The sequence below is a fragment of the Malania oleifera genome, chromosome 3 (genome assembly GCF_029873635.1).
Source record: "Malania oleifera isolate guangnan ecotype guangnan chromosome 3, ASM2987363v1, whole genome shotgun sequence".
Lineage (NCBI taxonomy): Eukaryota > Viridiplantae > Streptophyta > Magnoliopsida > Santalales > Ximeniaceae > Malania > Malania oleifera.
In genome coordinates, this window is record NC_080419.1 from 121,994,288 (window position 1) to 122,017,886 (window position 23,599).

At 34.6% G+C, this 23,599-nt stretch overlaps 1 protein-coding gene across 1 annotated transcript; it reads right to left on the minus strand.

The window, feature by feature from the left end:
• Positions 1-1,264: 1,264 nt before the first annotated feature.
• On the minus strand, positions 1,265-7,314 carry LOC131150506 (stearoyl-[acyl-carrier-protein] 9-desaturase, chloroplastic). The gene is made up of 3 exons (XM_058101255.1): positions 6,898-7,314; positions 2,999-3,503; positions 1,265-2,173 (listed from the first exon to the last, which is right to left on the minus strand). The coding sequence occupies exons 1-3, from the start codon at positions 7,020-7,022 to the stop codon at positions 1,613-1,615; spliced, it is 1,191 nt and encodes a 396-aa protein (XP_057957238.1). The 5' UTR covers positions 7,023-7,314; the 3' UTR covers positions 1,265-1,612.
• Positions 7,315-23,599: the final 16,285 nt, after the last annotated feature.

Consider the following 23,599-nt stretch of genomic DNA (forward strand, 5'->3'; position numbering starts at 1 on the left):
TGAATTATTCGATTTGTTAGGTCTACTTCTACATCATTCATGAGTGTTGGAGAGTGAAAATAACTCGATAGTTATTTGTACTCTACTCGTGTATAATGCAATTCAACCTGATTTTATATGAACTTGAGTCTAATTCAAGTACTTGAGCAACTTAATGAGTAAAGCTCGAGCATGAATAAATCAATTGAGGTTAATCAATCATTTGTAATTTTATTATCATTATATTATTTATAATATATTTTGTACATGTATTTGATATGGATTTTATTTAGATGGAACTTAGTTGAGTCAATTTTGGGTTTTAAGCCCTTGGGATCAAGTTGATTTTAAGTTCAACAATTTTTACATTAGTTAAAAGTGATCCCAAATTTTGAGTCTAAAAAAAGAAGAAAAAAGAGAAATGATAAACAGAAACAAAGAAAGGGCCAAATGAGTTTTTAGTTAAATCCCATTTGTTGGTAGAACTAAAAACTCTGAACAAAATTGAAAGGTTTTGATTTTTTTGGAACCATTTGGTTCATTTGATATGATGCAGTTCAAATCCTTTAAATTGCTCAAATGAAGCAACATGGAAGCCACTGTGACTTGGCCTACACACAACCAAGAGGAGCGCACGCACCACAACCAAAAGAAACACTTCTGAGAGCATAAAAAATTATTCCTCTCCAAGGACCACAATGGTCTTAGCTATCAAGTTGTTCGGAGGCCTCGAGTGCTCAAGTGAGACGCAGCAGTGCCAAAATGGTAGAAGTATGTTAACCACCCACCCACCCACAACCACTTTCTCCGGACTTACACTGTTGATATGAACAAACGAAGTCAATGGCGGATAACCCAAAAAGAGAGAACCATAATGAGAAGGAAAGCATCTCTCTCCCATAATGAGGGAGACCGGGAATGAATAAAAATTTGTGAGGGAGGGAGAGAGAGCGAGAGGCAGTAAACAAATTACTATAAAATAAACTTGGAATTTTCCTTCAAGCTAAAGCTCCAAGTCAAGCAAGGAGGTGTGGCCTACCCTCACACACTTTTTTTGGGAAATTTGAAGTTGGGCTTTTCAATTTCAAAGCATATAATACAATTGTATCAAGTCCACACAAATTCAAAAACCCAAATCTAAGGGCTAAATCCCATGCTCCTAAACACACCATAAGCATTTTTTTTTTTTTGGGTGGTCCATGAATTGCATTCATCAAATGCCTGCCGGACACCAGGGTCCAGCAATTAATCTACCCTGAGAGCATCATCATCATCATCATCAAAATTGTTCTCAACAAAGTCTGTTTACTTCTACCCAAAAGGGGAGAGTTTGTTTAAAATCAAAAGCACTATGAACGAAACATAAGAACTCATACAACTGACCCATTTAAAGGAACACAACAAAACTACAGCTGCCTCCTATCTGAAGATCTGCTGACACCACACCAGCCACAACCTCAAGTTGTATCTACAACCATAACCCAAAGTCACTCCCAGCAAAATCTCTTCATACAGAAAGGCATGCAAATTCAAACATATAATATCAGCTTACATCTTGAGAAACTCCTCTCTAGTTCTGTTTGGAAAAAGATTTTTAGGAGTGACGCTGACCTTTGCTTTTCCATACTTGCACCTACAGCTTCACTTCCTTATCAAAAATCCAACTGAAAGGAACGGTAGTAACTTGCTTCGCCCTCCCTTGAGCTCTCTCCTCCAGCCTCCTGATTCTAGGAGCTAACCCACAAAGGAAATCCTGGGCTTTCCGCCCCTCACCTGAAAGTCCAGTTAGCTTCTCCATATTCCATCTTCCCACAAAAAATTCCAATATATCCGCATAATCTGTGGCAGTATAGACCCCAAGCCGCTGAGCAACAGCAGAAAAGTGCTCAAAGAGGTTGTCGTCATGTCCGTCATACATCAAATGGGCTGGCATAGAGATTTTCTTTCTCATCATGTCAGCAAAAGCCAACACGGTACCATCGGGATCTATCTCAAAGAGCTTTTCCACTATTTTAGTGTAGGCAGTTTCATGGCGCTTCTCATCTGATGCAATAGTTCCACATATCTGAGCCAATTTCACGTCCCCATGTTCCTTCGCAAGCCTGGCGGTGTTCCCATGGGAGATAAAGGTGGCTCTTTCTTGGAATGATGTGTAGATGAACCCAAGGTATGGGCTATTTTCCGTACGGGGATCCTATAAAATCACAAAGAAAAACAAAAAAAGAGAGAGATCGGGAACATAACAAAGCATTCAAAGTGAACATTTCCCACATGCTCCTAAGCTTTTGTTAACATGCATACAGACACTCTGGCCACTTTACCACTGCCTTCATTTCCTGTTCAAGTTACAAATGAATTAATGAAAATTTTAATTTTAATTTCTTTTCTGGGGGGCGGGGGGAGGAGTGAGGATGGGAGTTCAATGGGCAGGGTAAGCAATGTCTAGAAATGATTAATATATGAATAAACATAATAAACATACAAATTATTCAAATTTCTCAATCATTGTTTTCCCAATGTAGAAAGAAGTAGAAAGCTAAAAAAATCCTCAAGGACAACTTTTACCGTATGAGAACTCCTAGGTGAGATTTGAGACCAGGAATAACATCCTAGGTCTTTGCACACACACCTTAGGCACATCTTAAAAAGAATATCTTTGTTCTTCAAAAATTATAAATCTGCTATCAAGAAGAATGGCATAAATAAACTACAGCCTGGACAAACCACAGCCTAGATAAAATAATAAAGATTTGAGTTCCATTCAACTTCTGGAAAGAGATTATTTCATTTCACACACATACCCACACAAGCACACACGTGCACCACCGCAAAATCAATTGCCTTCAGCTAAGTATCAGCAGCCTACTACTCCAAAAGCATTAGTAGTGGTTGTTATTTTGCATAAAAAATTATGGATTTACCAAAAAGTTGCTCGTGTCTCTTGTTTTCTGAAGTGTATAATTCCAAAGCTAAAAAATGGTTATGAAACCACACTGTCAAGATGTGTTAAGGACCTCACCATTCCTGATCCAATCAGATACTGAATTGTCTTCTCAATTTGCTTCATATCTACTCTCCCAGACAAGTAGAGGTACTTGTTGAGAAGGTCACCATGCCTGTTCTCTTCAGCAGTCCATGCCCTCGTCCAAATTGCCCAAGAAGTAAGGCTTGCACCTGTTTCATCCCGAACACCATCTAAGGTATTAAGCATCGTCTGGTAAGTTGGAAGGGCTTCTTCCGTGATCATATCTCCAACCAAAACAACGAAGTACTCATCCGGAATCCCCTTTGTCCTTTCTCTTAGTTCCTTGATTTGCTCATGAAATCCTTCTGAAGCAGGATCTGGCAGAAAATCTTGGGGTTGCCAAGATTTTTCAACTGGCTTCAGGTGAACCAAAATGTTTTGCTCAGCCCAATCCTCCATAGACTTGAATATTTCAATCTTTTGGGGTGGCATGGAGTGAGTTACTTGAACATGTACCTCGCGAGGAGGGCTAAAAGGCTTCTTGAGATTTTCAACCTCCCTGAGTTAAACAGAAAAGATACCGTAATTAGGGATTCCCAATTCATCCGAGTTTGTCATGGGGTATAAGCAGTGCCTATTATGATGACACAAAAGTGAAAAAGACTAGATCATGTCAACTCAATTATGTTTTCGCGACTCATATGACATCATATTACTCACAAACACATTGAATTAATATATAATTGATATTCAAATAGGACAGTGGGATCTGAACCCTGACATCTGCTTGCCTAGAGCCCACCGATACATCATATCACTTAATATGTACCATGTCTAAATGCCAAATTAATGAGAATTATCGTTCCCTTTAGTCCCCAGCACATATGCTAAAATTTATTGAGCTCCAGCTTGGAATTTTTTGCTTGTGAGTAAAGCCTAGTCCAAAACAATCTCTTTAAGGTGTATGCAAAGCCGTTTGAATTGATTTCATCTAATGAAGCATCTGGATGGCAAAGAAAGCATTAAAAAAGGAAAAAAGAAAGAAAGAACAGAATTTGGTCCAAAAAGGATATCAACTGTAAAATAATGTTCCATTTTCTTGTTCTTCTCACAGTCATAACATTAGAGCAGCTAGAGAAGCTTAAGAATTCTGAGGAGCTCGGTGACATCATATTCAATCAAATGGTGTGCGACTATGAATTTTATTTAGTGAATAAGTTTTTCCATTCTGTATAACCTTCCAAGAGAACATTTGCCTATTTAGTGCCTAGTTTTTCCCATTTGATATATCCTTCCAGTAGAATAACTTGTCTGATTACTTCTTACTCACTTACCCCCATCATTGACCCCTTGCTGAATCAACATTCCAATGAAACACTGAAATAAAAATCTTTATTTATTTATTTTTATCTTTTTTCCAAAAATAGGTATGCACACATATGCCTCTATTTCCATCCGGGAAACTACAGGAAATAAAATGGAAAAGATTAAATTTCCAATATAACAGGCAATATAAGGAGCATCTTGGTCATGATGAAGCTTCAAATGCAATAAAATGGTCCTCTTATATAGAAGGAGATTCATTTATGTCTTGTATGGGAGAAAGATTAGGATGGAACTTGCCAAAGGATTAATTTACTTTTTAAGAAATACCTTTTCCATCATAAACAATCATCCATGGTTCAAATGACCTCTCAAAATTAAGTAGATGAAGAGACTACTTGAATTCTTACTGGCTCCAGAGAATCATTAATGGTATAAAATACATAGAGAAAGGGCTCATGACTAGTTCATTTGATAAAACTGTCTAAAACAATTACAAACTTACCAACAGTTATGAAACTACCCAAACACTAAAGAAAATCTTCAAGAGCTGCAGGTTAATTTTTTTCCAGCAACAAGGATCACATGTGGCATGATAAAGCAGAGAATATCAAAATCACCAGAACAAGCAACTTAACCAAAGGAAAAAAGTAGAGGTATTTGTATGGGCCTTGTTATCAAGCATCCTTCTATTTAAAACACATTCAATGCAGTGAAATCACCATATTTGTGGTCAAGTACTACATTAAATGGAAGAATTTCCTCTGAAATAATATCCTAACAAATTCCCATATGGCACTCACTAGAAAAACTCATTTTTTAGGTATGCTAATGTAGATTCTTTAAAAGAAATTTCTATAAACGATGTAACGCAGGACCAGACTGGAGTAGCTGACTGATAACTACCAAACCCAGGAAAAATAGTAGGATCTAGGAAGGGTAATGATTAAGAAAAGGATCTCACTAGGACATGGCCTACAGCTGCAATTTAGAGGAAGTCAAAATTCCACCTACCTAAAATACAATGAACAGGTATTAATAAATTTTAGAGAATCCATGTACACGGAATATCTGATTCCAATGCATAGATTGATCACACGTCCCCTATACAATTAACGTTTCAAACAAAAGCGAGGAAAAGTACTTTAAAAAAAAAAGCAAGCGGCGGTTAAAAGTCCCATGGGGACTGAATGGATTGATCATGTTCTCCATAGAACTCTTGGTCTATCATCATGAATGAAGCCATTGAGTACATGGCATTCATTTGTATCACATAGCAATAATAGATAGAGGTATATCATTCATCAATTGATCCACTAGTGATAATTGCGATCATCTTAGGGAAGATAGTGTCAAATTAGAAATTCAACATTTTAAGTAAACCTAAACTTGTGTGCCCATTCTAGATGACACCTCACATCAAATTATATGTAAAATGGAATGCAGCTAAAATGGAATGCAGCTATTCAAATCCATCCTAAAATTATAATTCAACAAAAAACTCGGAAGTCCATTACAGCACGGCCCTTATTATGACACACATAAACATGCATCTGGAAGCTTCTAGATGAAAACAAAACTGCATATGTTACGGCAAACATAAGAAAACAACTGTACGATCTTACACCTATCAACCAACAAGTAATTTGAAAAAACTGACAAAACCGAACAAAAATTAGGAAAATATTTTGATTTTTTTTTTTTTTTTCAAATTCATAAACTGATCTCAAAGAAAATGGGCTTCTAACACCGTTTTCAACCCCCAAAAACAAAGATGTACTAATAAGCTAATTAAAAGTTCAATAACTGCGACCTAACCAAAACATCCAGCCAAGATAAACAACCAAAAAATCAAACCTAGATTATAACAAATTAAACAAGCAATTATTGCAAATCAATGCTATGGTAATCCTCTAAAAGAAAAGCAATAGATAATAATAAACATCCTGAGCTCCCTATATTCCCATCCCTGAAAACCACTCACGCATAAACTCAAAACAGAGGGTAAAACAACTGCTCAAATAAATTCATATAAAATAAATTCCAAACATAAGTGGGAAAACCAAAACAAACAGAAACTGAAGAAAAAATTATCAGTAATAACATCCAAAGCATTTTTATTTAACAAAATCTAAAATGCATTCAGCGATTGAATCATGCAATGAGAACTTCTGCATACACAATTAAACAAGAATGAATACATAACACGAGCAAGAACACCATATACACCGATTATGCAGTAACAAAAGAAAACACAAAACAGCAGATTAAATAAACAGAGAGTACGAAAAGAAACCATCTTTGCCTCAAATAACAATAAAAAACATTAATTAAGCAGCGTGCATGACCCAGAATCAAACCCATCAAAAAATGCCAAAAAATTATCGAAAAAATAAGCCTAACTCAACGAATTCAACCTCGAGAATGAAAATACAGAAAACCCACATCAAGCAACAGCATTCGGCAGTTCAGAAAAGAGAATTACAAAGACCCAGATGAAATTAACCCAGTTCACGCCAAATTAGATAAAAAGAAAAAGACCCATATGAAGCATTGATGAAAGCACAGCATCAGAAGATCCACTGATTAGTTCAAGAATCTGAAGAAATGAAGGGGCTCGAAGAACTCACCTGGGGCCAGAGCGGAGGGTGGAGGCCATGAAGAACTTGGGAGATCTGAGGCCGGCCATTGGCGGGAGAGCAAAGGAAGGCAGCTTCTGAGATGGGAAGGTGACCGGGTAGAGCTTCAGAGCCATTGTGTTTGTTCTCCCTCGCTTTCTCTTTCTCTCTGCTCGCTGGTGGGTTGTGAAAACAAAGACCCAAAGAAAGAGAGCAAGAGACCAATCGCATGAGAGCCACCGACTGTGGTTTATATAGGATTGCGATGCTTAGTGAAAGTCACCTTGTTGCTGTGAAATTACAACATCAGCCTTGCACCAAGTTTTCTCATTTCTGGTTTTTTGGAGAACCATGAGCCCACTTCAATGGTTTTGCATTTACATTTTTTTCCTTGTCAGAACAAGCATTAAGCAATCTTTTCTTTTCTTTACAATTCAAGAAAAAAAATTTGTCTTTTATTTTTAATTTTATGCCCCTTTCTTAAGAATTAAGAAACAGGGGACACATTTTAAAAAATAATTTAAAAAGTTAATACTTATTTTCATTGTAAATAACCTTGTAGGTAATATTTCAATAATAATTTTTTATATATTTTTTTCTCGATGCATTAGCTACACAAGTATAATGTAATATTCTGTCTCTCTGTTACTTAATCCTTATCATCCATCTCAAGATTTGAGCAATGAATATCTAATATAATACTAATTATAAAATAATGATTTACATTATTTGTTTATTTAAATCCGTATGCTTCTTTCGTTCTATTTTATGAAATTGGTCGTTTTTCATTTTATCCCTAAGTTAATATGTCGTTTACCTTTTTTTTATTCCTATTTCTAAGTTTACATTTACTTATGTATGCATCCCAAACTTGTCATGACTCGAACTCGAAAGTCGATAAAATATAAAAGTCAACTCGGTTCCTTAGACGAGAAGTTGATAAATGCAAAAGTAGGTGGGAAGCAGTTCTTTAGTTCACTAGTGTTCATCTTTAAATTTTGTCAGGAATCGGTTAATCTTGTTTCTTGATTAGCAGATAGTCAGCCTACTGACATACAGTAAGAATAAGTAATATCTCTTACCTAATATCAAATCAAAATTTTTAATACAAAAATACAAGATTTTCAAAAAATATTTACATCACTTATTGTTTATATATATTTATTTTTTCTTCGTTCTCTTTTCTATATAGAAAAGCTATTTACCTTCCTTTCATTGGTAGGCATTATTCATATCGCATTTAATATTAATTTCCTAGCTAACAAAATATTATGACTATAATATTCTTAAGATTGTGTAAAAAAGTGGCTCTTATTTTTTTGTGAAGAAGAAAAATATTTTATAAAGATTTGCATCCATTATTATATAATTAAGTCATATTAAAAGAAGCAGATTTAAGGGCAATTTCTCACGCGACCTATTTATTTAATTAGTTAGTTGACTTAATATAATACTATTTTAAATACATAAACTAATATTTGTCGAGTTTAAGTTGCATTAACATGTTCTTTTAAAAGTTTCCATGCATATTATTATTATTTTTTTTATCATTTTTACTATTTAAAATTTTAATACTATAGATATCATCTTGAGAGATTTTTTTTTTTAAGACACATCCCTTCTGTGCCTAAAAATAATAAAAATTAGGTTTCTAGTAGCATAATTTTAAAATGAGATGATGGCAAAAAACATCGAGATAAATTACACCATAAGTGTTAAAGTTTTATCGAATTTCACTTAGTTTTTGAAGTTTAAATTGTGATATTTTCATCTTTAAAATTTTAACTTTAACTTTTATTTGAAATTTGAATAATTTGTGGTTTATTTTTTTGGGTGGGGGTGGTTTGGTAATTGGCACTTAGCAATGCTATACAGCAGGATTAGTGCTTGTTTGTTTGCTGAGAAAAGAAAATCAACAGTGATGAGAATCCAAAATGGAGAAAGAGTGATGACAATTGATTAATTGGTGAAGAAATGAGACAATGGATACGACCAAGTAAAGGAGGGGACATTCCACTTGGCAGCCTCACCCCCTCTCGTTTCTATAGCTCTGCCTCTCCTTTGCATGCACCCTGCCACTTGTCCCTCTTCTTGCCTTTCCTTTTGCTTCCTCCAAATCTCTCTCCCTCTCTCTCTTGATTTTTTTTTCATTTTTCATTTCATAGATTTTGGTATTTTAAATTGTTAGACCCTGTGAGCAATTAGAAAAATATGACACCAGAAATTTAACGTGGTTCAGTCAAGATCAACCTACATCCATAAAACATACCATAAATTCACTATTCGTCAGAAAAATACAACTCTCTTCCTCCTCTCTTTCTTCTCTTTGCTCTATGTGTCTCTCTTGTACATTTCTTAACTCCACAGCTCTTCTATTTATAGGGCTTTGGAATCAATTACAATTTAATATAATAAATTACAAATGGGAGGTTTCATCCATCAAGATAAAATCAAGATAAATGGAGATAAATGCAAACTGCGTTTCCAACTCAGACTCCAGCTATGTCTCTCGGCTTCAGCTACAACATAAACAATATATTTGTGGGGAGGGATAGATGTTAAATTGAAATAATACCATTTTTTTCCCTCATTTTATTGTCATTCTAATAATTAAGGGCAATATTTGGTCTATGAAATTGAATGAATTGAAGGAGGAATGAAATGAAAGATTATAAAATTACAAAATTAATTCCATTCAAATTGCATTCTATTTTTTCGTAAATGGGCGTTTCTCCATCGTTTGGCTCTATTTAGTTGGATGATAATAGTATTATTTAGGGAATGACCTTTTTTAGGACTAAAACCTACCAAGTCCTCAACAAATACTCTCTAGACCTTAGTCTCATAACAACTTCGGCCTTTTATATGTGCCCTTTTGTTAGGAATATACGAACAAATTCCCGAAACCTGTGAGAAACAAATAGAGAAAGAATAACGTCAAAAAAAAATTCAATCACACGCACAAGACAATATTTACGTGGTTCGGCAATTTTGCCTATGTCCACGGAGTTGCAGGGATTTCAATATTATCAGGAAGAAAGCACAGAGAGTGTGGCGATACAATTCTCTCGCTCTCGCTCTCTCTCACGGATACAACCACACTAACCCTAATCACCCGAAAGCACACTTTTTATATGTTGCACCAAGCCTTCGCTCCATGGACTAAACCTTATGATAGAAATCTCTAATTAAACAGAGGTCAGGTCGTCATCCAAATTAAGACACAATTAGGCTCCACAAAAGCCCAACACCCTTTAGGATAATTTTACCATATTTTGGATAGATTGCAATTGAGTTAAGTTAAACCGAATTGAATTTTTTAACATGTTTAGACTTAATTCATTTAATAAATGAGTTTCAAAATCAAACTCGAACACACTTATTAATCAAAATGAGTCAAATATATTTGTTAAGCAAGTGTAAATTGAACAAGTTTAATTATATGAGTCAACTATAATCTTGCTCAAAATTTTTATTTCTAATTAAAAAATTTTAAAGTCAAACATGAAATTATTCATTAATATAAATAACTAATGACTCGGTTTATTTGTAATCATAGGTTTAGCATTGGATAAAATACATTGACCTTCCTTGAGGTTTGACAAAAAATTTAGGAACCTACCTTGAAATTTCAAAATCCCATTAACCTCCCCTGAGGTTTCCAAAATATTACAAACTTTCACCGACATTTGTTAAAAAGATACAAACATTTCCTTAAAAAACTTGTCTTTGTGCAAAATACAAGGAGAAGTTTGTGTTTTTTTGATAAATCTTAGGAGAGATCCCCGAAATTATTGAAATCTCAGAAGAGATCCTTAGAATTTTTGAAACATTAGGAGATATACCTATTTTTTTGTCAAATCTAAAGGGAAGTTTCTGTCTTTTTGTCAGACCTCAAGGAATCTCTATTTACTGTGTTTGTATGTTTATTTTTTAAACTTTACACATATCAAAAATGGATCTCCCGGTGGAAAGACATCAGCAAGTAAGAAGGAGCATTGGGGGTTTAATTCCAAGTAAATACACTCACGGAACAAGCGATACCTGTGGATGGTGAGAGTTTACTCTATGAGCCAGAGGGGACCGTGGATGGTGAGAGTTCGCTCTATGAGCCAGTAGGGACCGTGAATGGTGAGAGTTCTCTGTGAGCCGTAGATGGTAATGGATATATGTCTCAGGGGTTGGGTTGGCCGAACATCCAACTAATCCATGGAAGCCGTGTCCGCATTTCGGACTTTATCCTGATCAACGAGACCTAGGGCGGATGACGCTGATCCATAGGTTTGGTGCTGCACCAGGGGATCCGAAGGGCTTTTTGGTGGCTGGAGTTCCTATGTAATAATAAATAAAAAAAAAGATCTTCCTTTTCATAAATTGATATTAATGAATGTACAAAAAATTTATCACATATTTACAGACAAAAGAGTGATAAACACGTGGAGGGAGAGATCCCTTGCATAATCAAAATTTGTATTACTTTTTTTTTTTACAAATTCAAATTAAAATTTTCAAATTTATACTCTCAAACACTATCTTATTTATATTTTCTAGTTTGTTTTTCCCATTTTAGAAATGAAGAGGATCGAGAAATTAAAGAAGAGAAGGAATTGAAAATGTAAAATGCACGTAAAGAATGCTTCTTTCCATACTGCATCAATGCTTCATCCTCATTTCTTAGATTCATCCCCACACGTTCACAACACATTGATTGCATTACATCCAGGACAGACTCCCCTATCTATTATATATCTATCTCTACGTAAATTAATGCATTTTGAATTCAATCTTCATTAAATGCGTTGAAGAAAATGACACCCATCAGCCATATGCATCCATCTTCTTCTTGTTCTTCATCTTCTTCTTAATGTAATAAGTGAGAGCTGGTAGATCCATTGACGGCATTGAAAGAATCAAAGAAAGAAAGAAGGAAAGAAGAAGAAAGTCAGCAAATGAGCAATGCGTGACACCACTTGCTTGCTTCTTTAACTAGCTAGCTATCTCTCTCTCCACGCCATTCTTTCTTCCTTTCTTTCTTTTTGGGTAAATTGCACTAATGGTGCTCTACACTAACCAACGCTTCATGGGTATTGTCAAACTTCGACTTCTTCTCTTGTTAGTACTAAGAAACTCGTAAAATGGTTTAATTTTATCTTATTATCATTCTCAATTGAAACTTTTAGATCGTCCTAAGATTATGACCTGAGTTTTACACTTGTTCAAATCATTATTGAATTTTCATACTGCATGAAACTGAGTTAATAATTTAGAGATAGGTATAAAACTTCATCAATAGTTCTTTGTTGCTGGAGTAATTTGACAAGACACATTACAACTAGTATCGAGTTCTGTAAACTAAAATTCTTAATTTAGACTAATGATGAGGCGAAACTGAAACTATTTTGAAAGTTTGTGACTGGTGATGAGACAAGATTAAAATTTGACGAGCATGAAATACAGGTCATAGTTTTGGAATTATTGATATAATTTACCCTTTTAAAAGTTTTTTTATTTAACCTCTATCGATCTAATTAACCAACACAGGTGTCCATTGTAAAATGCTAATATTAAAAATGATTGCATTGCATTCTATGACTCATTGTACTCTTGACTCGCTAGAGTATTTATCCAATCAAAAAACTCCATGTCACAACTAGATAAATGACATCCTTTTTTTTCCACCCGAGATAAGCAGTTGAAATTATTAGATTAAACTATTTAACTATATCATATTTTTTAAATATAAAATTAAATTCTTGAATAGTGAATCCTAATTACGTATTTAAAGTAACATTTTCAAAATCACTTAAAATAAAAAAAATTGATTGAATTATGCAATTAATGTATGTGCTTAAGAATTATAACCTAATAAAAAAAATTATTGATAAATAGAGACCTATGTTGGATAATTTTTATGGAGTATATGGAAAATATGTGGACCGATTGGCGCATGCATGGATGGGCTTTCCTTCCATTCTTGAGATTTTCTATTTATGTACAAATAAATTGATGGAAGCCCTATGCATGTACTATATAGGGGAAAGCTATTGGCGAGTAGTTTTCATAGATAGGGGAGGAGAGAGACGTTCCATCATAGGCGGACTACTCCATGACTTAGATATACTTCCTTTTATAGTTTATTTTTTAAACAAAAATTTCAAATAAACTTTTTTTTTTTTCTTTCGAAACTTCAATTTTATTGATAGCCTCGTTTATTGCGGAGAAATATCATGATTACAATTAAGACACGTGAGATTTATAAATAAACTATAAAAATTATCTCAGACATCAAAATTAATAAAAAAAATATATCAGTATCATAATTCAACTAAAATAAACTAAACATATCTATATGGAATCATAATCAAACAAAAACAAATGTAAAAAAAATTACCTACAAAATGATGTCAATTACCTGCTAACATAAATCAGAGGAAAATTAGGAGAAACCCAAATGATATCAAGTAAAAACGAAGGCTTGAAATACTCATCCATATGAATGAGATCTCTCATTTTAATCAGCAGTACATTACCTGTAAATATCTTCTCGTGTTGCCTCCCTCGCATTGACAAGTCAAGAAATTCGTCACCTGATTACTCTCTCTAAATTGGTACTTTATAGATAAATGAAGACCTTGTAACTCCTCCTTTAATAATTCCCAAAAGTATCAGGAGGAACAAATTTCATATGTGAGTCATCCTACCACTAATTTTGAGTCACTTTTAATACAAATAATCTGATATCCTAATTTTTTACAGAGCCGAACACCACTAACAAGAGATCGTAACTTCGCTCCATTGTTAGACTCAAATTTTTCAAAGAAAATGACCTTAAAAACGCCACAAGAACCCGAATTTCTTTTATAAGAGCCATCAATATTTAGTTTCAACCAACCTACTTGTTAAAACGCCAAAAATAATACGCAAGGAAGTGTAAAAATAAAATAAAAATTATTAATTAATTAATTAATTAAATATTATTAAATTGAATTAATTAAATAAATAATATTATAGATATATATATATATATATATAATATTAACATAATATAATAAAAGATATATATGTGTGTGTATGTATATATATGTAAGTAGTTCAAGAAGTATCTTGAATCAAAAATTTTAATTGAAGATTGAAACAGAGACCCCCCCCCCCTCCAGCTCAATACTCTCTCTCATCACGTCTTCTCACTCTCTTTCCTCAATTTCTCTCAAATTCTCGGTCAAATCGACGATTAAACACCACCATGAGGTCCCAATTTCGATTCTCGTCATTTTAATTAGAGCATATTTTTGATTTAGGGATCCTAAACACCTCTCTAAAATTAAGATGAGAAGTACAAATTATGTCTGTTGTTTAAAAAAAAATTAACCGATTAAATCCTAGTATTTAATTATTAAATTATAATATTTGATTATATTAGATTTTTAGAAATATTTATGAGATTAAATTAAACTGTAGAATTGAATAATATTAGATTTTTGGAAATATTCTTGGGATTAAATTAAACTGCAGAATTTGATTATATTAGATTTTTGAAAATATTCCTCAGTTTAATTTAAACTGCAAGATTTGATTATATTATATTTTTGAAAATATTTCTGGGATTAAGTTAAATTGTAGGGATTCGATTAAATATAATTTTTTTAGGAATATTTTGGAATAAAGTTAAATTGCAGGGATTTGATTAAATTAGATTTTTTGGGATATTTTGAAATTAAATTAAATTGTGGGAATTTGATCATATTGGTGTTTTTAATATGTTAGAAATTAAATTTATATATGAGAAGTTGATCAAACCCGCGTTTTAGAATTTAACCTGTTAATGGAAGTGTGTGAGCTTAGGAATATTAAGATAATTGTAATTTTGGAGGTTGAGCTGATTAAATTGAAAAAAAATGATTTTAGGGTTTTGAATTCCGAACGTCGTGGGCGTTGGTTTAGAGATCTTAGCAGGCATCCTCTTAGTAAGCAGGTAAGGGGAATAAATTAGAATAGATATTTTTGGAAAAATTAACTAGTTGACCTAATATATGTGAAAATTGAGAATATTGTATATAATTTTGGAAAATTATGATATGGAAATTTTCCCTATGATTATTGTATTATGATTATCAATCTAAAATTGTGTGGCATGAGGAATATGAAATAATAGTTTTATTCTGGTAATGTGATTGATACTGAAATATATGATTTGCTCTGAGAAATGATGTATAAGAAACACAAATATGATTTTCTATAGTAATGAAGTTATGAATTATACGGATATGTTTTTATACAGATATGATAATATGAGATATACTGATATGTTTTATACACAAATATGTTTTATATAGAAATGATGATATGAAAAATATAGATATGTTTTATACTGAAATGATGATGCGTAATATACACAAATGTGTTTATATACAAATGATGATATGTGATATACACAGTGATGTTTTATACAGAAATGATGAAATAAGATATACACAGACATGTAATGAGATATAAACAGATATGATGAAAATTATACAAATATGATGAGATAAACTGACATGATGAAATATGAATACAGAAATATGGAAATGAGAACCATGATGGACTAGAGATATATAGAGAGCACGGTATTGTTGCTAGTATATGTGTTAGTGCAACCACACGTCTTGTATAGAGTGTAGCGAGACAGTCGTTTGGGCTTGAGAAGAGTAGAGTTGCCCACTAGGGTCTGGATTAGGATTGGGTAGGCTAATCATACTACATACGCATTTAGTTTTGATCTAACCTGATAGGCCAGCAGCAGTTAGGTCCCGCCTATGAGCCACACAACCCGATCATGTAAGGTGAATACATGACGATGTGACATGAATATCCTCTGAATGGTTCCTCATTACAAACACAATAGTAGTATGTTATACTATGATGAACAACCATGAGTTACAGATGCGTTGTGCTATATGCTGGTGGATACTCATGGACAAGAATATAATTATGAGAAATGAAAGCTTATGAAACTGTGTTTATATATATGATTATGAGTACAAATCTATATGTTTTTCCTAGTTGATATAATTATTTGAATGAATGTATTATGATATATATATATATATATATATATATATATATGCATGTATATCAAAACTTATGTTGTTACACACTGTCAATAATTTATTTCGTCTTATTGAGAGGTGTCTCACCCAGAATTTAAACATTTCAGGAAATTAGAATAGGCAAGTGGAACGAGCTCCGAGATAGTGGAGATATAGTACCCTAGTATTCAGGATAAGTGTTTTAGAGTTGGGGATATGTTCTGTATAGCCCTAGAGTATTTTATGAATTTTTGGGGATACATATGTATATGTGTGGAGGTTATAGCACTCTGGTATTGTATATGAGACTCAGACACTTTATGTATTCCATTACATGGATAGTATATTTTGATGGACAGATTTCCCGGTACCCCACTTCGGGTCGGGTCATGTTAATATATGGTATCAGAGATGTTTGTTAGATGATTGATTATTACTATATATATATATATATATATATATATATATATATATATATATAAATGGTAGGAAAATCGGGGCATTACACTGCTAGAGGCTTTTCTCTGAAAACTTTTCGAGGAGTTCTAAATTTCGGCATTTTTGTTTTCACTTGGAACTCTTCCAATAAATTCTTATCTATAGAGGGCAGAGAACTTTTCACGCCTTCTATAATTTAAGAGCCAAAATCTCACAGATAATCAAACTGTATTTCCCGACTTATACTTATCTTTCATGTGAGCTTTACAACATCTGAGCCATAGTCTACAAGAAATTATAGTAGGTAACAAACTAATAATCGTCCCTTTTTGGGTTGATTTTTTGACACATCTGAACCATCTACTAATTTTCACTCTCCATAGTTTAGCATAAAAATTTAGAATTCCCAAGAGAAATGTTGCTCTCTTCCATACCATACAAAATTTAGAATTCCCAAAACTAATGATTTTGGATCCCAAGATACTAGTAAACCAAGTCATTACAAATAATGAATAATTTGTCCAAGTCATTAGTTATTTATATTAATGAATAATTTCATGTTTGATTTTAAAATTTTTAATAAGTAATAAAAATTTAAGTAAGATTATAGTTGACTCATATAATTAAACTTATTTAATTTACACTTGCTTAACAAATGATTTGAACATGAACAACACGTCATTATCTGTGTATGGCCCTACCCCATTTCGGTTCCTTAATATGTGCAGTTCGCATGATTTATTTTTGTCGTGCGTTAAAGATGCCTAAATCAGGAATGACTCAACCTCGGGTCTTTTGAAACTTGGTAATCATCTTAAAAGAACTAAAGTGGCTTTACGTGCGTGAAATAAAAATGTCTTTGGGAGAGTGGGAGAAAACCTTCAAGCTCTCGAGGAAATGATGGAATCTCTAGAAAATCAACTACAATTAGGTTTTTCTAAGGAGGTCGAAGCCGATTACTTGACTACTAAGTTGGAGATTCAGTTGTGGGAGAATAGGGAAGCATCTTGCCTATGATAAATTACAAAAAAAAAAAAATGGTTGATTGAGGGGGATCAAAATTCTAAAGTCTTCCATTCAATTATCAATCATATCTGGAATAAGGGCCATATAGATTGTATGGTTCTTAACGACGGGAGGATATTGGATGGTGCAGAAGGAATACATAATGAAACCACTGCTTTTTTTTTTTTTTTTTTTTCAGAATTTTCTCTCAGAGTCTTCAGTGGTTGAACCTTGTGATCTCTTCGAGTTAATTCAAAGGCAGATTTCAGATGCTAATAATAATTTTCTCTGCGCCGATCCGACGGAAGAAGAATTTAAAAGTGCGGTGTTCTCTATTCCCAAAGAAAGCAGTCCAGGACCAGATGTGTAATAACCCAAGAAAATCTGCAAGGCCTCGTCGACGAACACAGGGGTTTCGTCGACGAGAGTTCTTCAGGATCTCGTCGATGAAGACATGTTTCGTCGACAAAAAGATACCAAGAGAGGGTTTAAGGCAGACTGAAACTCGTTTACGAGGGTACAGGTTCTTCAGCGAACTTTCTACAAGACTCGTCGACGAGATGACATATCTCGTTGACGAATCCGGTTCTATAAAAAGTTGAAACTCGGGTTTATGGGTAGATTTTGGAGCAAGAAAACCCTCCTCTCTCTCTCTCTCTCTCTCTCTCTCTCTCTCTCTCTCTCTCTCTCTCTCACGACCCTCTCCCCTTCTGTCTTCGATCCTGTCTCCATTTCTTGCCATATCAAAGATCTGAGGCCACCACGACACTCCTGATGAAGTTCTCTACAAGTCTGCTGGAGCTAATCATTGGTGGAAGTGATTTGAATTTCATTCCAAACTCAAGGTAAGACATTTTATTCAGTATTTTCTTTCCCTATAGTTATAAGAAATGTTGTATACAGAAAAATACTGATATTTGGTTCTGGGGGATGTTGATGTCAAGGAGTTGATCTGGGAACTCTGCGTGTATAGAGCCAGAATATAGTAAAGGCTTTTCAGATTTAAAGTAAGGGAAATATGCTATGCTAGCGATTTTTAATATGTATATAGAATATTATGAATGTGTATTTACAAGCATGCAGATCAGATTATTTTTCCAGAGAATTATGAATATTATCTTTATAGCAAAATTACAGAAATTGAGCATGAGATTGTGTTTACTTATATGTGTAGCATGAGTTTATTACAATATAATGTGTAGATTATACAGTATTACAGATATTCAGATATTTCAGATTATTAGCAATGAATGAGACTTACAGTATTTCTTAAAATAACATGATTTCTAAACCATAACACTCAGACAGATTCATATTTTATAGATATTACAGACAAAGTATACAAATATTACAAATAGTACAGACAGAAATCATAGATGATACAGACAAATATTATATATATATATATATATATATCAATCAGATATCTCAGATATTACAACCCAGATTTATAGTGTTATGGTTGTTTTTGAAATCATGTTAAAAGCAACAAGATAATTATATATTTATATATGTATAGAGTATTACATGATATCAAAATCCTGTGGAAATTACAGATAGAGATATACACAGTAGAGCACGGTACCGTTACTAGTTACAGAATAGAGTGTAACCACATTACTCAGCTAGTATATGGATTCCATCTAACCGAGTTGGGAGAGATTGCAGTCTCCCCAGCGAGCTGGGTTGAGGTGGCTGGTTAGACGATGTTAGAGTTTGGAGATTGCGCGGAGAGATTGCAGTGGGATAGATTGGCTAATGTACAAATATGGATTGACTAACTTGGTAGGCCAACTAGAGTAAGTCCAGCCTATAAGCCGCACAACCCTATCATGAGGGGTTATATCATAACACACCGATCCCAGGGTATAGCAGAAGTTCCTATGTACAGATATATCACACAGGAGCAATTTATATTATTATATTAGCAGTATGTACAGATAGCAAACTCAAATACACAGTTGTACTTTAAAATTACATGATATATATTCTGTACAGTTTATCAGCTTTCTCATATTACAGTATCAATATTATTTTAGTATTTTAAATGTTTAACTTAGCCGTCACACATTAGTAATAGCATATTTTCACTTACTGAGCGTTGTCTCATCCTAATGACTCACTGTTTTTCAGGAGATCCAACTAGGCGAGCAGATCACGCTCGTGGGTAGAGGTTGACTAGAGCTGCCCTTACTGGAAGGGTATGTGTGTTTTGGTATCAGTGATTTGGGGATAGTTTCCAGATTTTGATGTTGTCATTGGGTATTTAGTATTGTAAAAATATATTTCAAATTATTATAGTTTTCTGATATTGTGTATAAGACAGTGTACAGTTTTTCAGTTGCCGCTGCTTAGATGCATATGATATACAGAATTATTCTCAACACTCCTTGGAGACTGAGTTCACCAGTAGTACTTTAGACAAATGACATTTATTATATTCAGATAGAAGGAAAAAAAAAAAAAAAAGCTAAATAAGTAGCAGGTTATTACAGTTTGGTATCAGAGCGTAGGTTGCTAGGTTTTGTAGACTTTAGAATGCAGTGGGAACAATACTAGAACATAGGAAAAGAATTTAAGGTTGTTTTAGAGACCTGAAGAATAATAGTATTTAAATAATAAAGAGGGAGAGAAATGGAAACATTAACAGAAGGAGGCAGCCGACTTCGTCGATGAACTCTTTGTGTTCGTCAACGACATTGCATTTTGGAGTTGATAATTTTAAGAAATTTCCCTAAGCCTCGTCGACGAACACATAGGTTTCGTCGACGAGGGCTCTTCAGGATCTCGTCGACGAGGTCCCGTTTTGTCAACGAGAAGATGCCGAGAGAGGATTTTTTGGAAGTCTAAAATTCGTCAATGAGGGTGCGGATTCGTCGACGAACTTTCTACAGGACTCGTCGACAAGGTGACGTGGCTCATCAACGAATCCCGCAGTATAAATAGCCCTAAACTGATTTTAATCGCATAAATTTGGCCACAGTCTCTCTCTCTCTCTCCTCTCCTCTACAGTTCCTTCCTCTTCTTTCTTCGATTTTGACTCCGACAGTCACCGAATCAACGATCTGAGGCCACCACGACGCTTTTGGGGAGTTCTCTGCAAGTCTGCTGGAGCGAATCGTCGGTGGGACGAAATTGGAATTCATCCCAAATCCAGGGTAAGGTCTTTTATTCAAAATTTGACTTTCCTGCAGTTGTAGGAAACGCTATAGACGTAAAAATAGTGATATTTTGTTCTGAGATATATGGTTTTCAGGGTATTGAGTGGAGAATCCTACGGGTGTAGGACCTGTCTCAGTAGGGGGATTTTAGCATAAATCAGGTAAGGGAAATATGCTATGCTAGGTAGTTCTAAAATGATTTCCAGTATGAAATATATATTTTTACCAAGATAGTATTCATAGTAGGACTTTATACAGTTTATTAATTATAAATATTATGCATTAAATTACTGTGTGGCTTGAGAATATAAATATAGTACAGAAGCATGTTTTATAGTATTTTCAGGATATGTTTTACAGAATATACAGCCAGTGGATATGTTTTATAGTAATTACAAAATATCATGATTAAAAAATTTTCAATACCATGATTATACAGTTTTCAGTACCATGACTTACAGATTACAGTTCAGTTCAGAAATACAGTTGACACGGTTACAGTTTATTTCAGTGTCACAGTTAATACAATTATTTCAGAATCATGGTAATTCAAATAGTTGTATATAGAAATATATTATATAGTATCAGACCCTATTGGACCATTACAGTTTACAGAGTACGGTACCGTAGTTACAGATATTTAGTTCAGAGTGCAACCACCTATTCAGATAATTCGTGGTAGTAGGTCGATCGTGTCCAGACGTGGACAAGTTTCCCATCAGATATGGGTTGAGGAGTGGCCGATATGACTGAGAGAGTATAGTGATTTACGCTGGTCAGCCAACTAGGGTAGATCCTGCCTACGGGCCGCACAACCCTGTCATGAGGGATTAAATCATGACACACAGTTATCCACAGGGAAGTTTTTAGTTATTATTATGTATATACAGATTTACAAAGACAGAAAATATACTTATTTATATTAGAAGTATTTAGAGTAGAAACCTAAAATAAAGATATGTTAAGCAACATGGAAATGGGGGTGGTTTCTATTACTTATATTGTCTTTACAGGTTCAATTATACATGATTATATAGCAACATATTTTCATAGTATTGTAACTCATTTGCCACACACTAGCAATAACATATTTCGTCTTACTGAGCGTTGACTCATCCCATTACTTTAACATTTTTTCAGGTGATCCAGGTAGGCGAGCAGACCAGGCTCGCAGATAGAGGGGCCTCAGTATTGCCTGGGCAGTAGAGTGAATATTTTTGGGAGTATTTTTGTATAATCCTAGCCAGATGAGGGTATTTTAGGAAAACAATCTTATATGTATATTTTGGGAAACATTTTAGTACTCTAGTATTGTATATTTTGAATATGGTTATATGAATTCAGCTTCTTGCTGCTTAGGTTGACAGTTTGGTATCAGAGCATTACAAATGTTATAGTATAAAAAAAAACTAGTTAAATAGCAGGTCGTTACAGTTGTGTTCTGTGGTCTAAATACAAAATTTTCGTGGTGGTTTCTGTGTTTTTCCTGGGGTGACGATTTTAGGAAAACCATTATAAACTATCGACGTGTCGTGTGTTTAGGTTGCAGGATTGGATTGTGAGGTAAGAAAAGGGGTGTTGTTTGAGTAGATTAGATCTGTACAGAAGATAGGATTTTGAAACAATGTTTTGTGTATTTTAGGATGGATCTCGGAAGCAGTGGTACAGATGCAGGAGGTGACAGACCAGGACCTTCCAGTATAGGAGGTGGAGATACAGAAACCGTTTTGCGCAGTGTCACTCAGCAGGTGATGGCTGAGATGGCTAGGAGCGGGAGAGAGCATGGCTGCATGATCGAGTAGTTTACGCAGATGAAGCCTCCCTCTTTTGCTGGAGGACCTAACTCGATTGTAGCCAAGAACTAGGTTCAGGATGTTGAGGAGATTCTAGCAGTATTGGCCTGTACAAACAAGCAAATAGTGGCATTTGCGTCATTTAAGTTGATGGGAGAGGCAAAGTGCTGGTGGAGATCAATGCCTTTGATTGAGGAGCAGAGGCCAGATCTAGTGCCAATATCATGGAGTCGGTTCAAGGAGCTATTCTTCAAGCAGTATTTCCCTACTATCGTTCGAAGTGCGAAGGTAGCAAAGTTCCTGCATTTGGCTCAAGGGTAGATAACCATGTCCTAGTATGCTACTTGATTTATTTAGTTACCTCGTTTTGCCCCACATCTAGCACCAGATGAAGAAAAGAAAGCAAGAAAGTTTGAAGAGGGTCTGAGACAGAATTTATTTGAGCAAGTCATTGGCTTCAGGGCTCAAACATTTGTGGAGGTGGTGGATAGAGCTGCTATTATTGAGAGTGATATGTAGAGAGGTGCTGCAGCTCAGAGTCAGAGAAAGAGGTTTACGTCTTAGGATCTTCAGGCGAACTCCAGCAGAGGGCCGTGGAGAGGGGATCGATATGGAGGCGGTCGGGGACGGATAACGAGCTGCGGTGGTCCTCAAGGTGGACAGGCTGTTCCTATCTGTCCTAAGTGTGGACGTAGACATTCGGGTAAGTGTCGGGTGGGTGAGGATGTTTGCTACAGATGCAGAAAACTCGAGCACTGATCGTGGTTGTGTCAGGGATTGCCAGCTCAGGCACTGGCTCCTAGACTGTACCGGGTGGTTATCAGGCACCCTGAGGAGGCCAGCAGAAAAATACTGTGTTGACTCTACAAGTCCAATCTGGTTTTGATAATGACAAATCACTTGGTATTTGATCTGGGCATTGAATTTGTGAACATGACCCATATTAGGCATGCATAGAAGGATAACGAGTCATGGAAATATTAGAGTAAAGCATACATATCTTGGCAAGATTCATGGAACTCAAAGAGTACGAGAATCAATATGCAAGCGGCAAAGTTTAAGAACATCTCAGGAATGGATACTTAGACCTCATGTATTTACATTTTCGTATGATTTAATTTGAGACTCAACAAATACCTTAGAATGAATTTAGGAATCATGCATTTCGTGAACATCATTAGGGGACATTCATGAACTTAGAATTAATGTCAAAACCCTAGAAAATGTTTTTATATAAGAGCCAAGAAAG